Source organism: Lemur catta, chromosome 17, assembly GCF_020740605.2.
Source record: "Lemur catta isolate mLemCat1 chromosome 17, mLemCat1.pri, whole genome shotgun sequence".
Lineage (NCBI taxonomy): Eukaryota > Metazoa > Chordata > Mammalia > Primates > Lemuridae > Lemur > Lemur catta.
In genome coordinates, this window is record NC_059144.1 from 19,831,024 (window position 1) to 19,850,282 (window position 19,259).

The following is a 19,259-nucleotide window of genomic DNA, read 5'->3' on the forward strand; positions in this document are numbered from 1 at the left end:
CGAGTTCCTCCATCCCAATGGCCAAGAGGCTGAGCACCCTCTTCCAAGTGGTCTGAAACTGGAAGTGGATCCTCAGACCATCCCTCACCTACTTTATTCTCTGCCACCTGTTGATAAACAGCTACTACAATATAAGTGGACGTCAGGCCAGTTCTATGCAGTCCTCATGTAATGGAAGGAACAGCACAGACAGGCCCAGGGGTACAATGAGCAGTGAGCAGACTGGCTGCCTGCTGGCTCCTTCAAACTGACGCTTTCCACCACACCCTTCCCCACCCCAAGTTCAAAGCTAAAGATTTCCATGCCACACCTTGAATTAATTGATTTAAACTTGGCTCTATAGGCAAACTGATACCTAAATGATTTAGACCATTCCTAGTAACTTATCTATTGTTCCTGACTGACCACAATCCACCAAAACAGTCCCACGAGCCAAGGCAATGTTGTGTCATGGGAAATATTGGGCAGGCAGAAGAGAAGCAAAGAGAAGCCACCTGCTCTGATAATTACTGTCAGAGTAACCCTTCTGTAGGGCGGATTTAGAAATCTTCACCACACATTATTTATGGTGTGCTTTTAAATCTACTACACAGAAACATGAACCTAAAACTCTGACAGAAACATTCCTGTTTAGCAAGTTTCACATCAATTAAAAAAAAAATCTTTCCAACATATGGAAAGGTTAGCAAAGGGGCACTGATGTGATTACAAACGGTTGCAAACACCCATGGTCCTCAAGAGAGTCTCACCTTTCTGACACTGCGCGACACCCTTTCAAACACTTTCATTTGCTCAAAGGAAGGCAGTCCCGCATACATGGGGAGCACTCGGAGGTGTCTCTTCATCCCAGTGCGAGCTAGTGCTCGAGCCTGCTCGATCAGCATAGATACAACAGTTTCTACCTCTTCCTAAAGACAATGAACCAGGAACCAAAGAAACCGAGATTAATTTGATTATCATTTCATCATACTGAAAGAAAATGAGAGTTGGGATCAGGATTTTCATTTTGGTCAGATTCAAGAATTTCACTGCTATCATGTTCCACTCTGGGATGGTATTTAATCAAATGCTACTGAACAATGATGCAAAGTGGGGTAAAAGTGTGTAACTAATATTAATTACTAAAAGTCTATGCTATCTGCAATGAACAGTAAAGTTCCCAATAAATAAAAACAATGACTACTCAGCTCACATATGCGTGTCAAACAAGCATTTCGTGCACATGGACAAGTTGTAGCATACAAAATTGTTGCACGCTTTCTCCAGAAAAGATTACTGCACTGAAGAAATGTTTGGCAGTGGAAAGAAAAGATTACAGGTGGAGAATAAGCTATGAACAGTGCTACCACTTGGAGTGCACACTTGGGCTTGTTCAGTTTTTCCTATTGCCACTTGTCATCTCTAGGATGAGTTGTGACACCTTTGTGTCACTGGGAAAAGAGGTGTGTATGCAGCAGCAGCACGCATGCAGCAAAATGTTCCTAATGCAATATCCCCTTCTGGCAAACAGTACAGCCCACTGACACAACTCTCTAATTTATTTTGGAATCAGCTAATAAATTTGAAATACATTTAACCCTTGGCAGACGGAACAGGCAGAAGCTAAGGACTCCCTAACAGTCTAGTTGGTAGATGAATGACATCACACCAAACAAGCATTTATGCAATTAAGTAACCACAAAATACAATAAAACGTGAAATAAATGACTGAGTAAATTAGCAGGGCGTGTGTTAATTTTGGTGCTGCCTTAACATGCCCCATCACAGAGAGGTCCGGTGGAATTACCTGGCCAGTAAGAAATGCTAATATGTCTCCATCACCCTCCGTCTGGTGAATTTTCACCACCGTTTCCACAGTTGATTTGATGTAATCTGGAACAGGACTGAAAAGACGTGGGATGAATTCATCCGTAGAATATTCTCATTAATTATAGATCAATTACCCTAATAATCTGGCAGCAAAGCATCCGAAAAGCTAGTTTGGGCCTGCCCAGCAGGTAATTAGTACATGGAGAAATAAAATAAATATTCACTCTTTTTTTTCCTTTGTTAAAATGCAGCATTCAGGAATAATCCATAATTATATACAAACCATGATTCTTAGCTTTATGTGCAAAGAAATAAAAATGATATATCCATGCAAGTAGATGTGCTATCTTTACCATGCAAAGACACAGGGCCAATGAAAAATCAGGGACTGTGGTCCTGGTGCTGAATCCCACACTCTTCCCAGCCTGTTTTCCCTCCCAACCACTGGCAGCATGTATGAGTCAGTGGACGCAGCTGATGGATGGATGTGCACTCCAGCCAGAACAACTCAGAAGTCAAGTCCACAATTCTCTGGATTTATCAGCCATTGGACCAGACTCCTGGTCTTTGCTTGCCCGGTGACTATGTACAGGAATTAGGATGGCTCCTTTCCTGTCCATGGGGCTCCTCCCAAAAATGCCAACCAGGCCTTCTCAACAAGGATGTAGAGAGCTGAGAACCAAATCATCATGTCACCAGCACTGCTCCCACTGACAGACACCCTTGTGAACTCCAGTTCTGATAATTACCAAGCTCCTTGCCTGCAACCTTTCCCCACTTCACTCTCTCCAACTGAGCTACTGGCCACAGATTCAGGGAAATGTGCACATCAGTGTCAAGAGTTTAAATTACAGGCCAGGCGCGGTGGCTCACGCCTGTAATCCTAGCACTCTGGGAGGCCGAGGCGGGTGGATTGTTTGAGCTCAGGAGTTCGAGACCAGCCTGAGCAAGAGTAAGACCCCGTCTCTACTAAAAATAGAAAGAAATTATCTGGCCAACTAAAATATATATAGAAAAAATTAGCCGGGCATAGTGGCGCATGCCTGTAGTCCCAGCTACTCGGGAGGCTGAGACAGTAGGATCGCTTAAGCCCAGGAGTTTGAGGTTGCTGTGAGCTAGGCTGATGCCACGGCACTCACTCTAGCCAGGGCAACAAAGCGACACTCTGTCTCCAAAAAAAAAAAAAGAGTTTAAACTACATTCAGCAGTGATGCTGAGCAGGGTTTCTGAACATTTTAGATCAATGACAGTAGACACAAAACATGCTCCTCCTCGTCCCCTTAGACCTGCGAGCAGATGCAGTTCCCTGTCACTCCACATTACAGACGGAGTTTTCTAATCACCACCATCAAGAATTTAAGCATCATCAAACCTTTGCAGATAAAAGATATCCACTGGGAATGTTCGCCCTTCCACTGTAAGGATCACACATGTATCCCTGGTTGGGTCACTGGTTTCATTTTGATTAAAGAAATCCCGAAATTTCTAAAAAAAAATAAAATAAAAAATAAAAATAAATTCTTCATTTCTCTCAGAAAAAGAGTTCATAGTAATTCATGGAAAGAAAGGTGTGATTCAAGTTTGACACAGGTTAAATGAGGCTGATGTGGAGCTCTATGTGGAAAGCACAGATGTGCTCATACAGTTATCAGTTTATAATGGAAACTTTTTACTTCAGTAGGTATGTTCCTGCCCCCACTGTTACTGGTTTTAGGCCACTTGATGGCAGGGATAGTGTCTTCTCCATTTTCACATGCCCTACAGGAGTTAGCGCAACAGTTTGTGTGGGGCAGGCCATCAATTGTACACGTCCCCAACACTCCCACAGCACCCTCTTGGGAGAAGTAGCTCTTGGCAGTTTCTGCCGAGCAAGTGACCACATCAAATTCAATGGCACTTGACCAACAGAATTGCAGCCTATGATGAGACCTGGCCAGAGCGGGGAAGGAAACAACAGCAAAGATCCTCTCTTGGGGTACGTGTGAGCCCCACACACAGATCCCCCATCATACACACAGATCTCACCACTACCCTCACAGGAAAGGCACAGGATGGGAAAGAGGACAGGATAAAGGGAGGAATGGCTCCAGCTCCCCAGGGGCCCCGCTGAATGTTGCTGAAGCCCCAGCACACTTTGCATCATAGCAAGGCATGACAAATTTCCTACTTTCTACCATCCCACTTAAAAAATTACTTCCAGGCCAGGCGCAGTGGCTCACGACTGTAATCCTAGCACTCTGGGAGGCTCACATGGGAGGATTGGTTGAGCCCAGGAGTTCAAAACCAGCCTGAGCAAGAACAAGACCCTGTCTCTACAAAAAATAGCAAAATTAGCCAGGTGTGGTGGTATGCGCCAATAGTCCCAGCTACTACGTAGGCTGAGGCAGGAGGATCACTTGAGCCCAGGAGTTTGAGGTTGCAGTGAGCTACGATGATGCAACTGCACTGTAGCCCAGGTGACAGAGCAAGACCCTGTCTCAAAAAAAAATTACTTCCAGAAAGTCATCTGTATCAACTATAACTGCTGTAGGCAGATATGAAACAGGCTATTTTTTAAATCTCTGTGCCACACCAAAAGACAATGACAGGCAATTGTGAGCAATTAATAAGTATAAATTAACAATGAATCTAAGAAAAGACTCGGACATTACAGTTTTCAACACAACAAAAACCGCTTAGAATACTTTTTAAATTTAATTTGACAATTTTTAAGAGAGAGAGGGAGGTGAAAAACGTAAGAAATAAAATTGAGATGCTCTGTGCAGCTTGGCCATGGAGGAGGTAACTGGAGGTGAGGTTAGGTTTAGTCCTCAAAATAGCATTCCAGCAGATGTCACAGGTGAAGGAGATAAGAATTAATTAAAGACAGCCACAAAGAAGCTTTAACCCAAAAGTTATCATGGGCAGACCTAAGACAACAGACTCCTACAGCCTGTGAAAAGATCAGAGAAACCAGTCTGGGTACACACAGACATCTGTCTTAGTTATGCGGAGCTTTTTCTCTCTCCAAGTTGTTCTGCACCCCTGAAACCAGGAGACAGGAGCCAGGGGCCAGGCCCTTTCCACACTTCTCCCAGATCACAGGATTGGCCTCCTTACTGGCATCGCCACACCTACTCTGGTCTCTTCTACACAGCACCCAGAATAATCTTTCTAGAACCCAAATATGATCAAGTCATTACCCTTTCTCACACCCTCCCAACCAGACACAAGATGGAGTCCGTACTCCTCCACGTAGCCTATAAGGCCTTCCATCATCTGATCCCTGCCAACCCCTCCATCTGAATCTCCCACTGCTTCCCATTCAATCAAAATTCATTTGACCCAAGCACCTGCTCTGTGCCAGACACTGCTTTAAGTGGAAAGGATAAAACAATGGGCAAGACAAAGTCCCGATCTTCATGGAGCTTTCAGTTTAGTGATGACAGACACACAGTAAACACCTGAATATACATAAAATGTCAGGTAGTGATGAGTGCTAAACAGAAGCAAAATGATCAGAGTGGAAGGACAGAGAGCAATAGGGGTGTTTTAGATAGGGTCATCAGGAAAGGCCTCAGAGGAGATGACAAATGATCAACCTGGCATGAAATGAGGGGAGAGCCAAGAGAATGCCTGGGGGAAGAACAGTCTAGAAAGAGGGTCCCCCCAGAGCAGAAGCATGCTTGGGTTATTTTGAGGAACAGCAAGGGGATCAGTAGGGCTGACGCACAGGGAGCACTGGAGAAAGTGGAAGGAGATGAAGTCAGAGAAGTGGCTCGGGGACAGATCACCCACATGAGCCTGGCAGGCAAGGTAAGACTCAAAGCTCCTAGAACACATGATTTCACGCCCCTGTGGTTCCGTACATGCCTAGGGTCCATCTCCACCTCTGCACATCTGGAAAACGGCTGTGCATCTTTCAAGCCCAGCTGGGATGTCATCTCCTCTGAGAAAGGTTCTGGGCACCCCCAGCTGGCTGGAGTTAAGGATGGCCGACCTCAGTACCCTGAACACACTAAACTGGAAACACGTATGTAAGTGTCTGCTTCCCACAATGAGTCAGGGAATGTACAAATCACCTGTAGCTAGCATGGTGCTTAGCATACAGATATAGCAGGTGGCCAAAAATATTTGTTGAGGTAACTGCTGTTTGAACTATTAGCCAGCAAGAGAGAAAAATAATGTGAACTCAGCCATAAAAAATTTTAACATGGAACTTATTATATATACACAGGAGAAACTTCAATTATATAGAAAAATCTAAATATATATGCTATAATCATAAATAAATTCAAGAACATAGCCTCATACTGAAAAAAATTTAAAAAAAAAGAAGCTGCCCATGTATGGAGATAGTATGTTGAGAAATAAGACAAGTAGGTAATTAGGAACTCAATTAATTACAGACTAATTTCCACCCACAAGCTGAATGGAGTATCCTCTCATTATATGAAATCTAGGACATCTGATGGTCCCAAAAGGAAGGTAGGCCATCCTGCCAAAGATAAGCTCTTGCTACAGGTGATTTCCCAAGGGTATATCCAACAATTCCAGTGTTTGTGGGGGTTGCAGGGGCGGGGAGCGGGCAGCTGCTCTTACTTCTGCATCCAGAGTAGCTGAAGCCACAATCAATCGAAGATCTCCACGCTTTTTCTGAATCTAAAAAAAGAAGGCATTAGGAACAATGATAACAGTGCAATACTTAAGGATAAAATAATTTGATATCTAAAATTTACTTCAAAACAATTCAGCAAGTGTATTTTTTTTTTTTTTGCCAAGGGGAGCTTATAGATGAAACAAGATTGACCACAAATTAGTAACTCTTAAAAATCACAGGCAAAAAGGGGTTCATTATACTAATCTTTCTAGTTTTGTAAATGCATGGAATTTTCCAAAATAAAAAGCTTCTAAAAATATCATAGAAAGTATAAAGGAGCTTTAAAATCCAAATTTGAATTTACTGAGAATAAAACCATTTTTTCCTGATAGTTGAGTCTTGGGATAGTCTGAATCTATGTATATACAATTAAAATATGAAAAAGTATATCAAAACTAAATAATAAATGACAGCACCAAGACAGAAATATAGACAAAAGATATTAACAGTTATTCAAGGCCGGGCGCGGTGGCTCACGCCTGTAATCCTAGCACTCTGGGAGGCCGAGGTGGGTGGATCGCTCGAGGTCAGGAGTTCAAGACCAGCCTGAGCAAGAGTGAGACCCTGTCTCTACTAAAAATAGAAAGAAATTATCTGGCCAACTAAAATATATATAGAAAAAATTAGCCGGGCATGGTGGCTCATGCCTGTAGTCCCAGCTACTCGGGAGGCTGAGGCAGTAGAATTGCTTAAGCCCGGGAGTTTGAGGTTGCTGTGAGCTAGGCTGACGCCACAGCACTCACTCTAGCCAGGGCAACAAAGTGACACTCTGTCTCAAAAAAAAAAAAAAAAAGCAGTTATTCAAAGAAACAGATAATTAACAAGCATAGGAGAAATTATCAAATTAAGCTATAGCAAAAATATATGAGTTTTTTTAATCTATCACATTGGCAAGGATTTATTTTTTTTAAACCTAATACTCAGTGTTGGTAAATATTCGGTGAAATAGGCCCTCTTATTACGCTGTTCCTAGAAAAGGTGATAACGTGGTGGGATAATTCCTCATAAGTATCAAAAAGTCTAAATCTTTGGCCAAGGAATAAAATAATAATGACAATAATAACAGTGACAGCTAACAGACTGAGTTATGTGCTATTCCAGAGTTCCTGCATACAGCTGTAGAGTACACACTCTGCACAAAGATGCCTAGCTGAGGAAGCTACGGACATCTGAAATCCAGCCCACCCTTCCCCTCACCTAGCTATAGACAGATGGGACATCTTTGTTGATTTTGCTCCTCATAGTCTGGTTGTGACTCTATGCCTGGCACCATCCTAAGATTTTACATTATCTTATTTAAGCCTTAGAACAAATGATTTAGAGCAGCTCTGCCCAATAGAACACTTTTCAGTGATGAAGAGGCTCCTTAACTGAGCTGTCAAATGCAAAAGCCACTAGCCACATGTGGCTGTAGAGCCCTTGAAATATAGCATGTGTGACTGAGAAACTGAATTTTACAATTTTATTCAACTTAAATCTAAAAAGACACAGGTACAGACACAGAGACTATTAACCGCATTTTAGAGATGCATAAACTCAGTAGTTGGAATTTGAACCCAGGCAGTCTAACCTAGAGCCCGTGCTCTTAATCCCCGTGTTCTGCCACTTCTTCCTAGAGTCTCGTGACTGGGAATTTGTCAAAACAAACAATTAGAAGATACAGGAAGGGAGGCCAGAGTAGAGGTAAGGTGGAGAAGACCGGCCATGAGTTGTAATTGATGAAACCGCATAATGGGTACTTGGGGGTCATTATACCTTTCCCTCTACTCTGAGGTGTGTTTGAAACCTTTATAATAAAAAGTTAAAAAAAAAAAAAAAGAGAGAAACAAAATGGAACAGATTTAATTACAGAGGTGCTCACTGCAACAGTATTTAAAATATTTAAAATCTGGAAGCCATATAAATGGCTAACAGTAGGGGAAGAGTTAAATACTTTTATGGTAGAGATGTGATTACATACCCATTAAAAATAATGTATTCAAAGAATATTTAATGACACAGGGAAATGATCTTGATATAATGTTAAGCAAAATATGCAAGATACAAATTAGCACATATAATACAATCCCTACCATGTCAAAATGGATGCACATATACACACAGACACACAACACAGAAAAAAAAACAAAACATACAAACATTCTACCAGTGATTTTTTTTCTGAATGGGTAGGATTATGGATGATTTTAATTTTTTTTCCTTGGTATTTTGTTAGATTTTCCAAATTGCTATAATTACTTTCTTGACCAGGCAACAAAACAAAAACACACACACAAAAAGTTGGCAGTGAAGGCAAAGGCATACCTTTTTTAGCAAGCCAATGGCAATGTCAGTGTACAAGGTCCTCTCATGAGCTTCGTCCAGCATGATGGCGCTAAGAATCAGAGGAAAGCTCTCCGTGAGCACCTGAACAAACAACCCCACGCAACGTCACCGAGACCATCAGAGGGACTTCTGGGTATTTAGACCTCACGCAACCACTTGTATCAAAAGTAAACCCAAATCACTCCTCTTTGACAATCAGGTAATTCTTAAGCTAATAAAAATGGTGACATTAATATACCTTAATAAAAATACAGTATACTATTGCTATCTTTAAAGAGTTTTACCATCCACATTGAATTCCAATAGGATTTAGTACCTGATTTTAAATGACAACATAACCTATCACCCCACAAAGCACACAAAAATCAGAACAAGGCTCAGCCACCAGAAGACTGTTAAGCTTTAGCGAGAGTCAAAAAGGCAGGTGATCACAGCTGTCATGCATGTGTATCAGACAGTCAAATGTGACATCCTCTCCCAGAATACCAGAGTCTGGGTGGAACGGCTTTAATGCTATAGTGATAGACAAAGACACACAAGGAGGGAGAAAGTGATAAATAATTATTTGGACTCTGTGTATTACATTCAACAAAACACTGGCCAGTTAGAGTTCTCCACGGTCACCTTCAATCCTGGGGTGTGACAGAGGCAAGACAAAAAGGACAAGTCGACAGACTTTAAATAATGACTGGGATTTTAATGTGTACATTTTTGACTGTAAGAGACTATCCCACCTAAATTCTGAGACAAACATCAAGGGTCCCAAAAGCCAGGGTCAAGAGAAACACTTTGGGGCAGCTGAACACAGACATGGATCCCAGCAACTAACACAACTGTTTCTCAATCTGTTTGTAGACTTTGGAAACTTTAGGAAAGTTATCATAGGAAAAAAACATATTTACCTATATTTTGTTAACAATGGATCAACCATCATTTCCCTGACCAGCATTCCATCAGTAAGAAACTAAAAAATAAAAACACAAAGTTTTAGAAATAATTTATATGGTATATTAACAATTTTTTTAAGTTCAAATACAATTTTGTATTGTTCAAGTACAACCTCTTCACCAGCAAGTGTACAAGTCAATTTCCACAAAGGACTAGGAGAAAATGCCCCATTATCAAGCAGCGTAATTACTTACAAAAGACTTCAAACACAGAAGCCTCAGCTGGGGTTACAAATCTTTTAGCAGAATTTCACCTGCATTTATTACGTGAACATCAGCTAAGCCCCATTTCCTCTGGGCCTGCACCACTGATACGGTTGAACAGGCAGTGAAGACAAACCCGTGTCTACCCAAAGGAATATCAGGAGTCTGAGATAACTGTTCTTCAAAGAACATACTGAATGTGGTTTTGGGTGTTGTTACACCTACAAACAAATACCGTACGTTAACAAGGCTAAACATCTCCCCCGTATGCTGTATCTTAAGTGTTTTTACTTTTTTGTTTTTAAGAATGGAATACATTTCCATATTTTTCTTGGACTTAGTACTAACTGCCACATACACACATAGGAGCAAAAGTGAGAACTTGCCACCAATGACAAAGCACCGGTCAAGAACTAACTGCCTTAAAATTATAACCAAATGGAATACAAAAACTTTCTATGAAAGACTCAAAAAGAACCACGACGTTATGTAATCCACTGAAAATTATCTAGTTCAAGTATATTTGATGGTACAGAAGAATATTCCCTTTACCTAGTAAAATTAATGTCAAAGGTAACAAAATACAGAAATTTGAAAAACAGGGTCCATATTTTTACAAATCATTACATTGTTCACTTAGCTCATCTGATTATTTTCAATTTTCCTCTGTTGCAAATTGAGAAGTAAATGAGATTCTAATAACCAATTTGCATTTCATCGAAGCATTTTCATTTACTGTTTTATTGCACTATCTGATTAGACTTTGATTCTGGCATAGTGGTATGTAGTAGACACCCTGTTGAGTTGATTATACACTGATTACTATTGATACTAATATTTTTTTCTTTTTTCATTACAATAACTGGCCTGACAAGATACTAATATTTTAATATTAGCAACTAGGTCAAAGAACACATCTATAAAATCCTTTATCACGTAAAAATGGAAAGTTCTAACTAATGAAAACAACATTTATGAGTTCTATGCTTTATTAATATATACTACTCTTTCCCTGTTCTTAAGTCTTTTATAGGCTTATTTCTATAGTGAGATAGCTATTTGAGTTAGTGGAAAAACAATAAAACACACATAAGAAAAGACAGCTTTGAGTCCTCATTTGATCACCAATGGGCATGTAACATCAGGCAAGTCATTCAACCTCCCAGGCTCTCAACCTCTTCATCTGTAGAACCAAGAACTAAACCTTACTTCCAAGTTCCTTTCTGGGCTAAGATTCAAGGACTCTCTGAAAGAGTTCTGTACCTCCCAGGAGACTAACTTCGCTGAGAGCCAGGATGATTTCCTACACTTTCTGCCATGGTACCAGTATCCTGTACAGCAGTGAGAGGCTTGTTTTAAATTCCCCCCAAAAATCTTCCATATTTACACTAGGAAAAGCAGCTTGAGAACTTCACCTTAATTCTTGTAGCCAGCAGGTCGGTGCAGTCATCGAAGCGAATGCAGTAGCCCACCTCGTGGCCCAGCACTGCACCCCTTTCCTCAGCCACTCTCCCTGCAACCTTTGGGAAGAAAGATCATGCTGAAAATAGAGACATAGAAATTACTGCACAGAGCACACACTATGGAAAAATCTAAAGGTCATTTATTTTTTAAATAGTTTGTGAACATAGTGAAAAATGAGAAGAAAAGGGGCAGGTTATTAGAGAAAAAGCATCATGTAACTTTTGCTATTAACTCACACATTTATGTATCGCAGTTCATTCTATAATTGTCTTGGAGCAACATATAAGAACATACACAATAAAAATGAAATCACTTAAAGATGTTACAGATAAAGATCAAAGAAATTACAAATAAAATATCAAAGCCAATGAGGAAAATTTAAAACCATAGATATGCCAAAGTTATTAAAGTTCAGCCACAAGTTCAGCTCTAAATTTGGTGGCCAAAGCAAAAAGGCAAGTAAAAGAAATAAGATTCACCCTGTTCTCCAAGAAAGAGCACACCAACCAGCAACAACTTTTCATCTCCATGCCTTAAAACAAAGCCTATTACACTGGACCACAAAAGCAAGAGAACAGGAATGATCAAATTCAACACTGGGCCAAGTTCATTTTCTCTTTGGAGGCAAAAGAATAATGCTTCAAGAGCCAGACACTTAAAACAATTCACACCAGTGTCCAGCTACCAAAACCACTAAAAGGGGAAGTGAAGACTTGCTTAGAAAAAGGGGGCAGATCAGTACATGAGAAGATTAATAAAGGATCCAACCTAACATAATAAAGTAAAAGTAGAAGACAAAATCAATAATATATTATAAAGACCATAAAGTCTATCTGCGGATAGAATTTCACCCACCAGTATATGACAAATGAAAGGTGAGTATAGGAAAGAGAAAAGAATCCAAAGGCAGAATCCCTGCACTTCTCCAAGAGGGCCATTCAAAGGGTATTAACTTATTAATAGAAAATATTTGAGGCCAGGCATGGTGGCTCATGCCTGTAATCCTAGCACTCTGAGAGGCCAAGACAGGAGGATTACTAGAAGTCAGGAGTTCAAGACCAACCTGAACAAGAGACCCATCTCTACCAAAAATAGAAAAAATTAGCCGAGTGTTATAGCACATGTCTGCAGTCCCAGCTACTCAGGAGGCTGAGGCAGGAGGATCCCTTGAGCCCAGGAGTTTGAGGTTGCAGTGAGCTATGATCATGCCATTACACTCTACGCAGGGTGACAGAGCAAGACTGTCTCAAAAAAAAAGAAAAGGAAAGGAAAAAAAAAAGAAAATACTTGAAATAATAAATAAGCATAAAAGTAGAAGAGTAATAATGCTTATCATTTAGTTTAACTTAAAAGAAAATACAGAGTTTAACATTCATTATGTAAACTACCTAACTGAAAAAAAACCAAAGGGAAACAATACTGATAGAGGTTTCCCAGGGACCTGGCACGCCAACCCCCATGGAAGGAAGGAGTTCAGTCTCCCTCTTTCACAGGTGAGGCAACTGCCTCTCCCCCAACCCACCCACTTCCAGAGTCCTGAGTTGGGAACATGGCTGGTACAGGAGGTGGCCTGAGGCAGAGCTTACTGATTCAGCCATTCCACCCCAGCAGCTCCAGGCTCAGGAATGCAGAGGCTCCCTGCACTCAGCTTCTGAGCCAAATACAACCAGGCATCATCGCCCATCAGTGTTTAAGACACTGAAGAGCAGGTGAGGATCAGAAGTGGCTCTGCCTAGTAACTTGAAATCACTGATCTGGAAGGCCAAAACAGAATCAATCATCCACTGGCTGGTATATACCACACAGTCTTTCAAAATACCTTATGAAACCAGAAATTCATCCTACACTGCTTTTTACCTCTGGTGGTTATATTTCCCCAATAACCAGCATTTCACCAGGACAGCTTTGTTATTGTTAGTTTCAATTTCAACTCTATACACTATGTTATAGATCTTGGAAAATGGTACAAATAGAGAATATGTGCATAGAGATACTGGGAACTTACAGAAAAAATAGACTTATAAGAATGAACATAAATAAACAAATCCTCTCCATAAAAATATAATCATTTTATGGGTCTATAAAGTAAAAGCTAAACCTGTTTATTCTTTTTTTTTTTTTTCCTTCTCTTTTTGAGACAGGGTCTCGTTCTGACGCCAGGGCTACAGTGCAGTGATGTCAATATGGCTCACTGCAATCTCAAACTACTGGGCTCAAACAATCCTCCTCCCTCAGCCTCCAAAGTACCTGGGACTGCAGGTGGGCACCACCACACCCAGCTAATTTTTCTATGTTTTGTAGAGATAGGGTCTCGCTCTTGCTCAGGCTGGTCACAAACTCCTGGCCTCAAGCCATCCTCCTGCCTCAGCCACCCAAAGTGCCAGGATTACAGGCATGAGCCACCATGCCCAGCCTTGTTTATTCTTATTACTTCACTATTTGTATACATTTTCTATAAAAAGTATATATATTTATTTTCAAACTTTTTAAAAATTGTATCATTTATAATCACACTAGGTCATATTCTATTGGCTTTTTTTCCCCATTGCTAGAGGTTTCTCAGAATCTATTGGCTTTTTAATGGATTTTTATCCCTATTGTTTAAATTCTGCTCCTCATCAATAACCTCATCAGGTGGGCTGGACTAACATTATCTTTTTGACACCCAGTCACTGAGCACCTACTCCCGGCAAGTACTGTGCTCCACGCTTTCACAAATTGTATCTTATTAAACATACATACAGCCCATGAGATAGGTAAGACACCCCCATAATTACAAATGAGGAAACTGCAATAAGACAGGTGTTAGAGCTTTGCTGAATCACAGGTCAAGAAGGGCCTGGTCTTGAAGCCAAACCTAGACCATAAGTCTGACAAACACACTCATGACTAACTGCCTCTTCACAGTGATCAAGCAATAGCTTATGCAACCTGTTTTTAGGCTCTGAGATTGTTCTCAGATTTTAGTCTGCACACAAAGTACTTTCTGAGATGCAGCATTTCAAACTTGGCAGCTCTATTAATATTACATGGTTAATTTATACACTGTTTGTTCTTTCAAGAGAAAGCTTGTGGTTTCATGGAAGTCATCCATGGCTACAAATTTGAAGCTAAAATGCAAACTGATTAAGAGGTGGGATTCCAAACCACAAACAGGAAAAATTGCTGTAATTTTTAGGTAACTGAGTCACCTTTCAGTGACATAAAAGGTTAACTCTAGCATTGCAACATAGTTTCCAAACTGTTACCCCCATTTTCATACACGCACGCACGCACGCAGGCAGAACTTGTAAAATGTTTACCAATAATTTCTGACTTGAACACCATTCTAAAATGGACTTTGGGAAAAAGGATTATACAATAATTAAAACTCCACACAGAGTAAAAACAGAATTAATTTCTTAACCCAGTAAAGATGGCAAAATAAGACTATTTTTGCCCACATTTCCTTCTCTCAAAGCTAATTTAAAACCAACAAAAGAATTTAAACATATTATCAACAATAAACTTCATCTTCAATGAAAGAAGGAGACAGACACAAGCCCAAATAATACACCAGGAAGCACAGTATGCTAAGATATAACAGAGGAAAACTTGCCCAATATAAAGATCGATTTGAACCTGAAGATTAAGAGTTTTTCCATATTTAGAAAAAAACTGAGACAAAACAATCAGCATCAAGATATACTCTGGTGAAAAAGCAATTTTATAAGCATTTAAGTAGAAAAAGTAAGGTAAGAAGGTAAGGAAAAAGCCCCACTGGACCATAGACTTCTATACAGTGACCCTCAATGCCAAAAGGCAGTGAGGCAAAGTCTGCACAGCTCCCAGGGAAAGAGAATGTGAATCAAGAATTTTAAATCAACAAAGACCACAATCGAACATACTCAAGCATGTTAAAAAAACTTACTGAATGATAAAATTCAGCCAATTAAGAAATAAAGTGAAATGTGCAATTCAGGGTTAGCAAAACCATGGAAAATAATTAGTGATAAGCATTCAATCCATTTACGATGGAATTAAGGTTAAACAACTGTGGGAATTATGCTTACAAATATGTATCTTATAAATTTTGAAATGAAAATAACAGTACTATATCTACAACAAATGGAGGGAGGAAGAGTAGAAAGAAGAATATATATGCTAATTTCTTCTTCTTTCTTAACAAGAAACTATACCATGTAGTTTGAAAAACAAGTAACACCCTGGGATTTTTTGTAGCTTTTCAAGCTTCAATAAATTCTCTTGTGTTGAACAAACACTTGTCTAAAGTTCAGTAACTACTCTTGTTTCACTTCAGTTTCCTATTTTGTTAAATTCAACAAAAGCAAACATATGGTTATGATCTCATTTTTATTAATAAAATTATTTATGTCCAGCCAGCCAACCATTCATCTTTAAGAGAAGCTTGGAATAATGTTCACAAATATTCATGATGTTTTTGCTGGATGGTGAAATTTTGGATTTTTTAAAATTTGTTTTGTTTTTACTTCACTATTACTTAAAATGCTCATAATGTGCAGGTATCAATTTTACAAAAACATTCAAATCATAGTTCTTTTTAAACTGAATAATTAAATTCTTAAGGAGCAACTTCTATTTATTTGGAGCTTTTAGGAAATGGAAAAAGTCACAGAAGTAGAAGACGCAGACAGAATGTTTGCAATACAAAAAGAAACTCACTGTAACAGCAGCCACTCTCCGAGGCTGGGTCACTCCCACCACTCTTCCTTCGGCAGTCCAGCCAGCTTCTGCAAGGTACTACAAACAAAATCACATCTAAGTACACATCTGATACCACTTCTCCAGAAATAATGTCCCCCAAGGTGTCCCTGCACTGTATTTAAAATCACCTAGAAAGGAAATAGCATAGTTCTTGTCCCAGCAGAATTCTGAAAACTGTTTTATATCTGAAGGATCTGAGGCTTGGAAGGAAATGTTAGGTAGTTTCCTTAAGTTCACATCAATGCTGATCAACAGAAGAACCAAGGCACAAATTTAGCATTATGACTCCCTAGTCCCACAAAATTTCCATGTATTACAGATGCCTCAAGGAACAAAAAATTATACATGGGCCACTCAGAATAGTGCTAAATCTGTAGAACAAAGAATCTTAAAGTACATGCAGAGATGGCTCAATGTAAATATCAGTTATACAATACATTTTGGTCAAATTAAATAAAAATAGTTAGATTCTATATATATGAATATATGCCATTAGATTATATCGATATGTATCTAATTTGAGTAAATGTAATTATTTGATTTATTATTTGATATACGTGTATTTATTCGATTATATGCACTTAAAATTCAATATGAATAAAAGTGGTTATCAAAGTTACACATTCTTCTAAATGTCTGATTGTTTCACAGTGACTATATATTACTTCTATAATAGAAAAACCTTTTAAAAGCTACTGCGTGTATCTGCTCATTTGTTCAAAAGAAATAAAGGAAAGATAATATAGAAATGAAAAAAAATGGTTGTCTACAGGGAATGGGTGGGAAAGGGGCAGAAAGGGAAATGGAAACAGGGTGACAGAGATGAAGAGGGAGTGGAATGCTCTGCACAGATCTTTTCGTGTAGCTCTGACTCTTAGAACCATAGGCATGTTTCACATACTCTTTAAATATCCAAAAGACAAATAAAACCAACCAGAATGTAGACGGAAACCAGGAGGATATAAAACATTAACAAATGAGCCTTTCTGTACTACAAATGACTAACATAACCAAACTCACACTAAAGCCAGCGGAGAAGAAAAGAACTAACCCAAGTAATGATGGAACACAGCATCTTGACTGGATGCTTTAAGGCTACAGATAAAAAGAACTATATATAAATGCTGTAATCTAGTTAGTAAATGTTAGTGAATACCCAAATAGGGGTATGAGTTAGCAATTCTGAAACTATTTTATGTGCATACTAGAATTAAATGAACTTGTAAATATATTGTAGATAATGAGGACTGGGTTTCTCACTGTTGAAGAAAAGTTACAAATAAGGAAAAGCTAAAACGAGTCCTATGGTATTGGATTGGAATCAGAAGTATCAGCATAAATGCCTGATGTTTAATATAGAGAGACAGATACAGATTTATAGATGCTTTCATATGTATGGGTTAATATTCACACATATATTCCTAAGCCTGCTCACTGAGACTCACAGCAGTGACATCTCAGTAGCAATGAGCATGCTGAGATCCAGATCTTGATTCCTAAACACTGTTCTCCAATAAAAGGAGCCAGGGCTTGTTCAGGGAAAAGAGGAGCCTGAAACAGCTTGTGGTGCTAGAAAGCATGGAAGTAGTTAAAAAAAAGGATGGAGGCTTTTTTTCGTAAGAAAACAGAAGCTAAAACAAGAGCTCCTAATGGTCAAAGCTGGAATGATACGAGCAACAACAAAAAAAATGATAAAATTGAATTTTAACCCATAGTAAAAAATACATATCTGTGAATCCATACTGACATGCACAAACAATCTAACACATAAACAAATAGGGAAGAAAGGACAGTTCTTCCTGACAGAAGAGTCTATTTAATAAAGGGAGTGGGAAAGAGGAAAAAAGAAAATCATCACTGCTGCAGACAAGATGCTAAATTAGTGGGTGAAAGTTTGAAGAAAAACAGATTATTTGCAGTCTGAAAACATTTTCCCCATGATATATATCAACTGAAAGGGAAAGACAGGAGCTTTGCAGGAAAACCTGGCACCTTAACCAAGTGACCAAGGTTAACATCACCAGTGCAAGATACAGCAACATCACAAACCCCCTGATAAGTAAGATGCACTAAGAAGGACACAATATCATCTCTGTGGTATTCTTGCCAAAAATGCATAAGTTCCTTCTAATCATAAGAAAACATGACATAAACCCAAACTGAGGGACATACTACAAAATAAACGCCCATTATTCTTTAAAAATGTCAAGATCCTGAAAGCTGAGGAAAGACTGAGTAACTCTCACAAACTGGAGGAGATGAGGGAGAAATAACTAAATGCAGAGTAGGATCCAGAACTAAAAATGAACATTAGTAGAAAAAGCAAAGAGATTTACATAAGATCTGTAGTCTAGTATTATACCCATGTTAATGTCCTGTTTTTGATTATTGTACTGCAAGTGTGGTGAAGGTATAAGGGAATTCTCTATTTTTTTTGTAACTTTTCTATTAGTCTAAAAATAGTTAAAAATAAAGTTTAAAAATGACTGAAAATTGTTATAGAAAATATATGTTTTTTGCTATAAAAACTATCAAGTGGCTCTTGTATTAAATACACACACAAAATATCACCAACTGCCCCATCAATACAAATACAAAAACAGAACTACAAGGAAAATAGCTAAGATTCACGAGTACCTCACTAAGTGCCAGAAACTGTGCTGAGTATCTTACAGGCATTGCCCCATTTATTTTATTTTTATTTATTTATTTTTGAGACAGGGTCTCACTCTGTCACCCAGGCTAGAGTGCAGTGGCATCATCACAGCTCACTGCAACCTCAAACTCCTGGTTTCAAGGGATCCTCCTGCCTCAGCCTCCTCAGTAGCTGGAACTACAGGCACATGCCACCATGCCTGGCTAATTTTTCCTATTTTCTGGTAGACATGGGGGTCTCACTCTTGCTTAGGCTGGTCTCGAATTCCTGACCTCAAGCACTGCTCCCGCCTTGGCCTTCCAGTGTGCTAGGATTACAGTCGTGAGCCACCACACCCAGCCCCATTGCCCCATTGCCCCATTTAATCCACACAACAAATCCTATAAGGAAGGTAACATACATTATCACCAACAATACATACATGAGAAAACAAAGAGGTCAAATAACTTGTCCAAGGAAATGGATAAAAATCGAAGTGCTAGAATTCAAG

The 19,259-nt window shown here is 39.3% G+C and overlaps 1 protein-coding gene across 5 annotated transcripts in view; it reads right to left on the bottom strand.

The window, feature by feature from the left end:
• Positions 1-19,259, bottom strand: part of DHX35 (DEAH-box helicase 35) — a 65,778-nt gene that overhangs the window by 32,209 nt on the left and 14,310 nt on the right. For 4 of the 5 annotated variants that reach the window (XR_006729474.1, XM_045528574.1, XM_045528577.1 and 1 more), the window contains 8 exons: positions 16,072-16,149; positions 11,340-11,444; positions 9,676-9,737; positions 8,753-8,822; positions 6,391-6,450; positions 3,182-3,294; positions 1,787-1,883; positions 750-908 (listed from right to left, as the gene is read on the bottom strand). Coding sequence is in view for 4 of the 5 variants with exons in the window: in XM_045528574.1 (XP_045384530.1) it covers positions 750-908; positions 1,787-1,883; positions 3,182-3,294; positions 6,391-6,450; positions 8,753-8,822; positions 9,676-9,737; positions 11,340-11,444; positions 16,072-16,149 (744 nt within the window). In the remaining variant the exon portion in view is untranslated. Of the gene's footprint in view, positions 1-749; positions 909-1,786; positions 1,884-3,181; positions 3,295-6,390; positions 6,451-8,752; positions 8,855-9,675; positions 9,738-11,339; positions 11,445-16,071; positions 16,150-19,259 lie in introns of all 5 variants that reach the window. The other variant, XM_045528575.1, reaches the window with a different exon arrangement.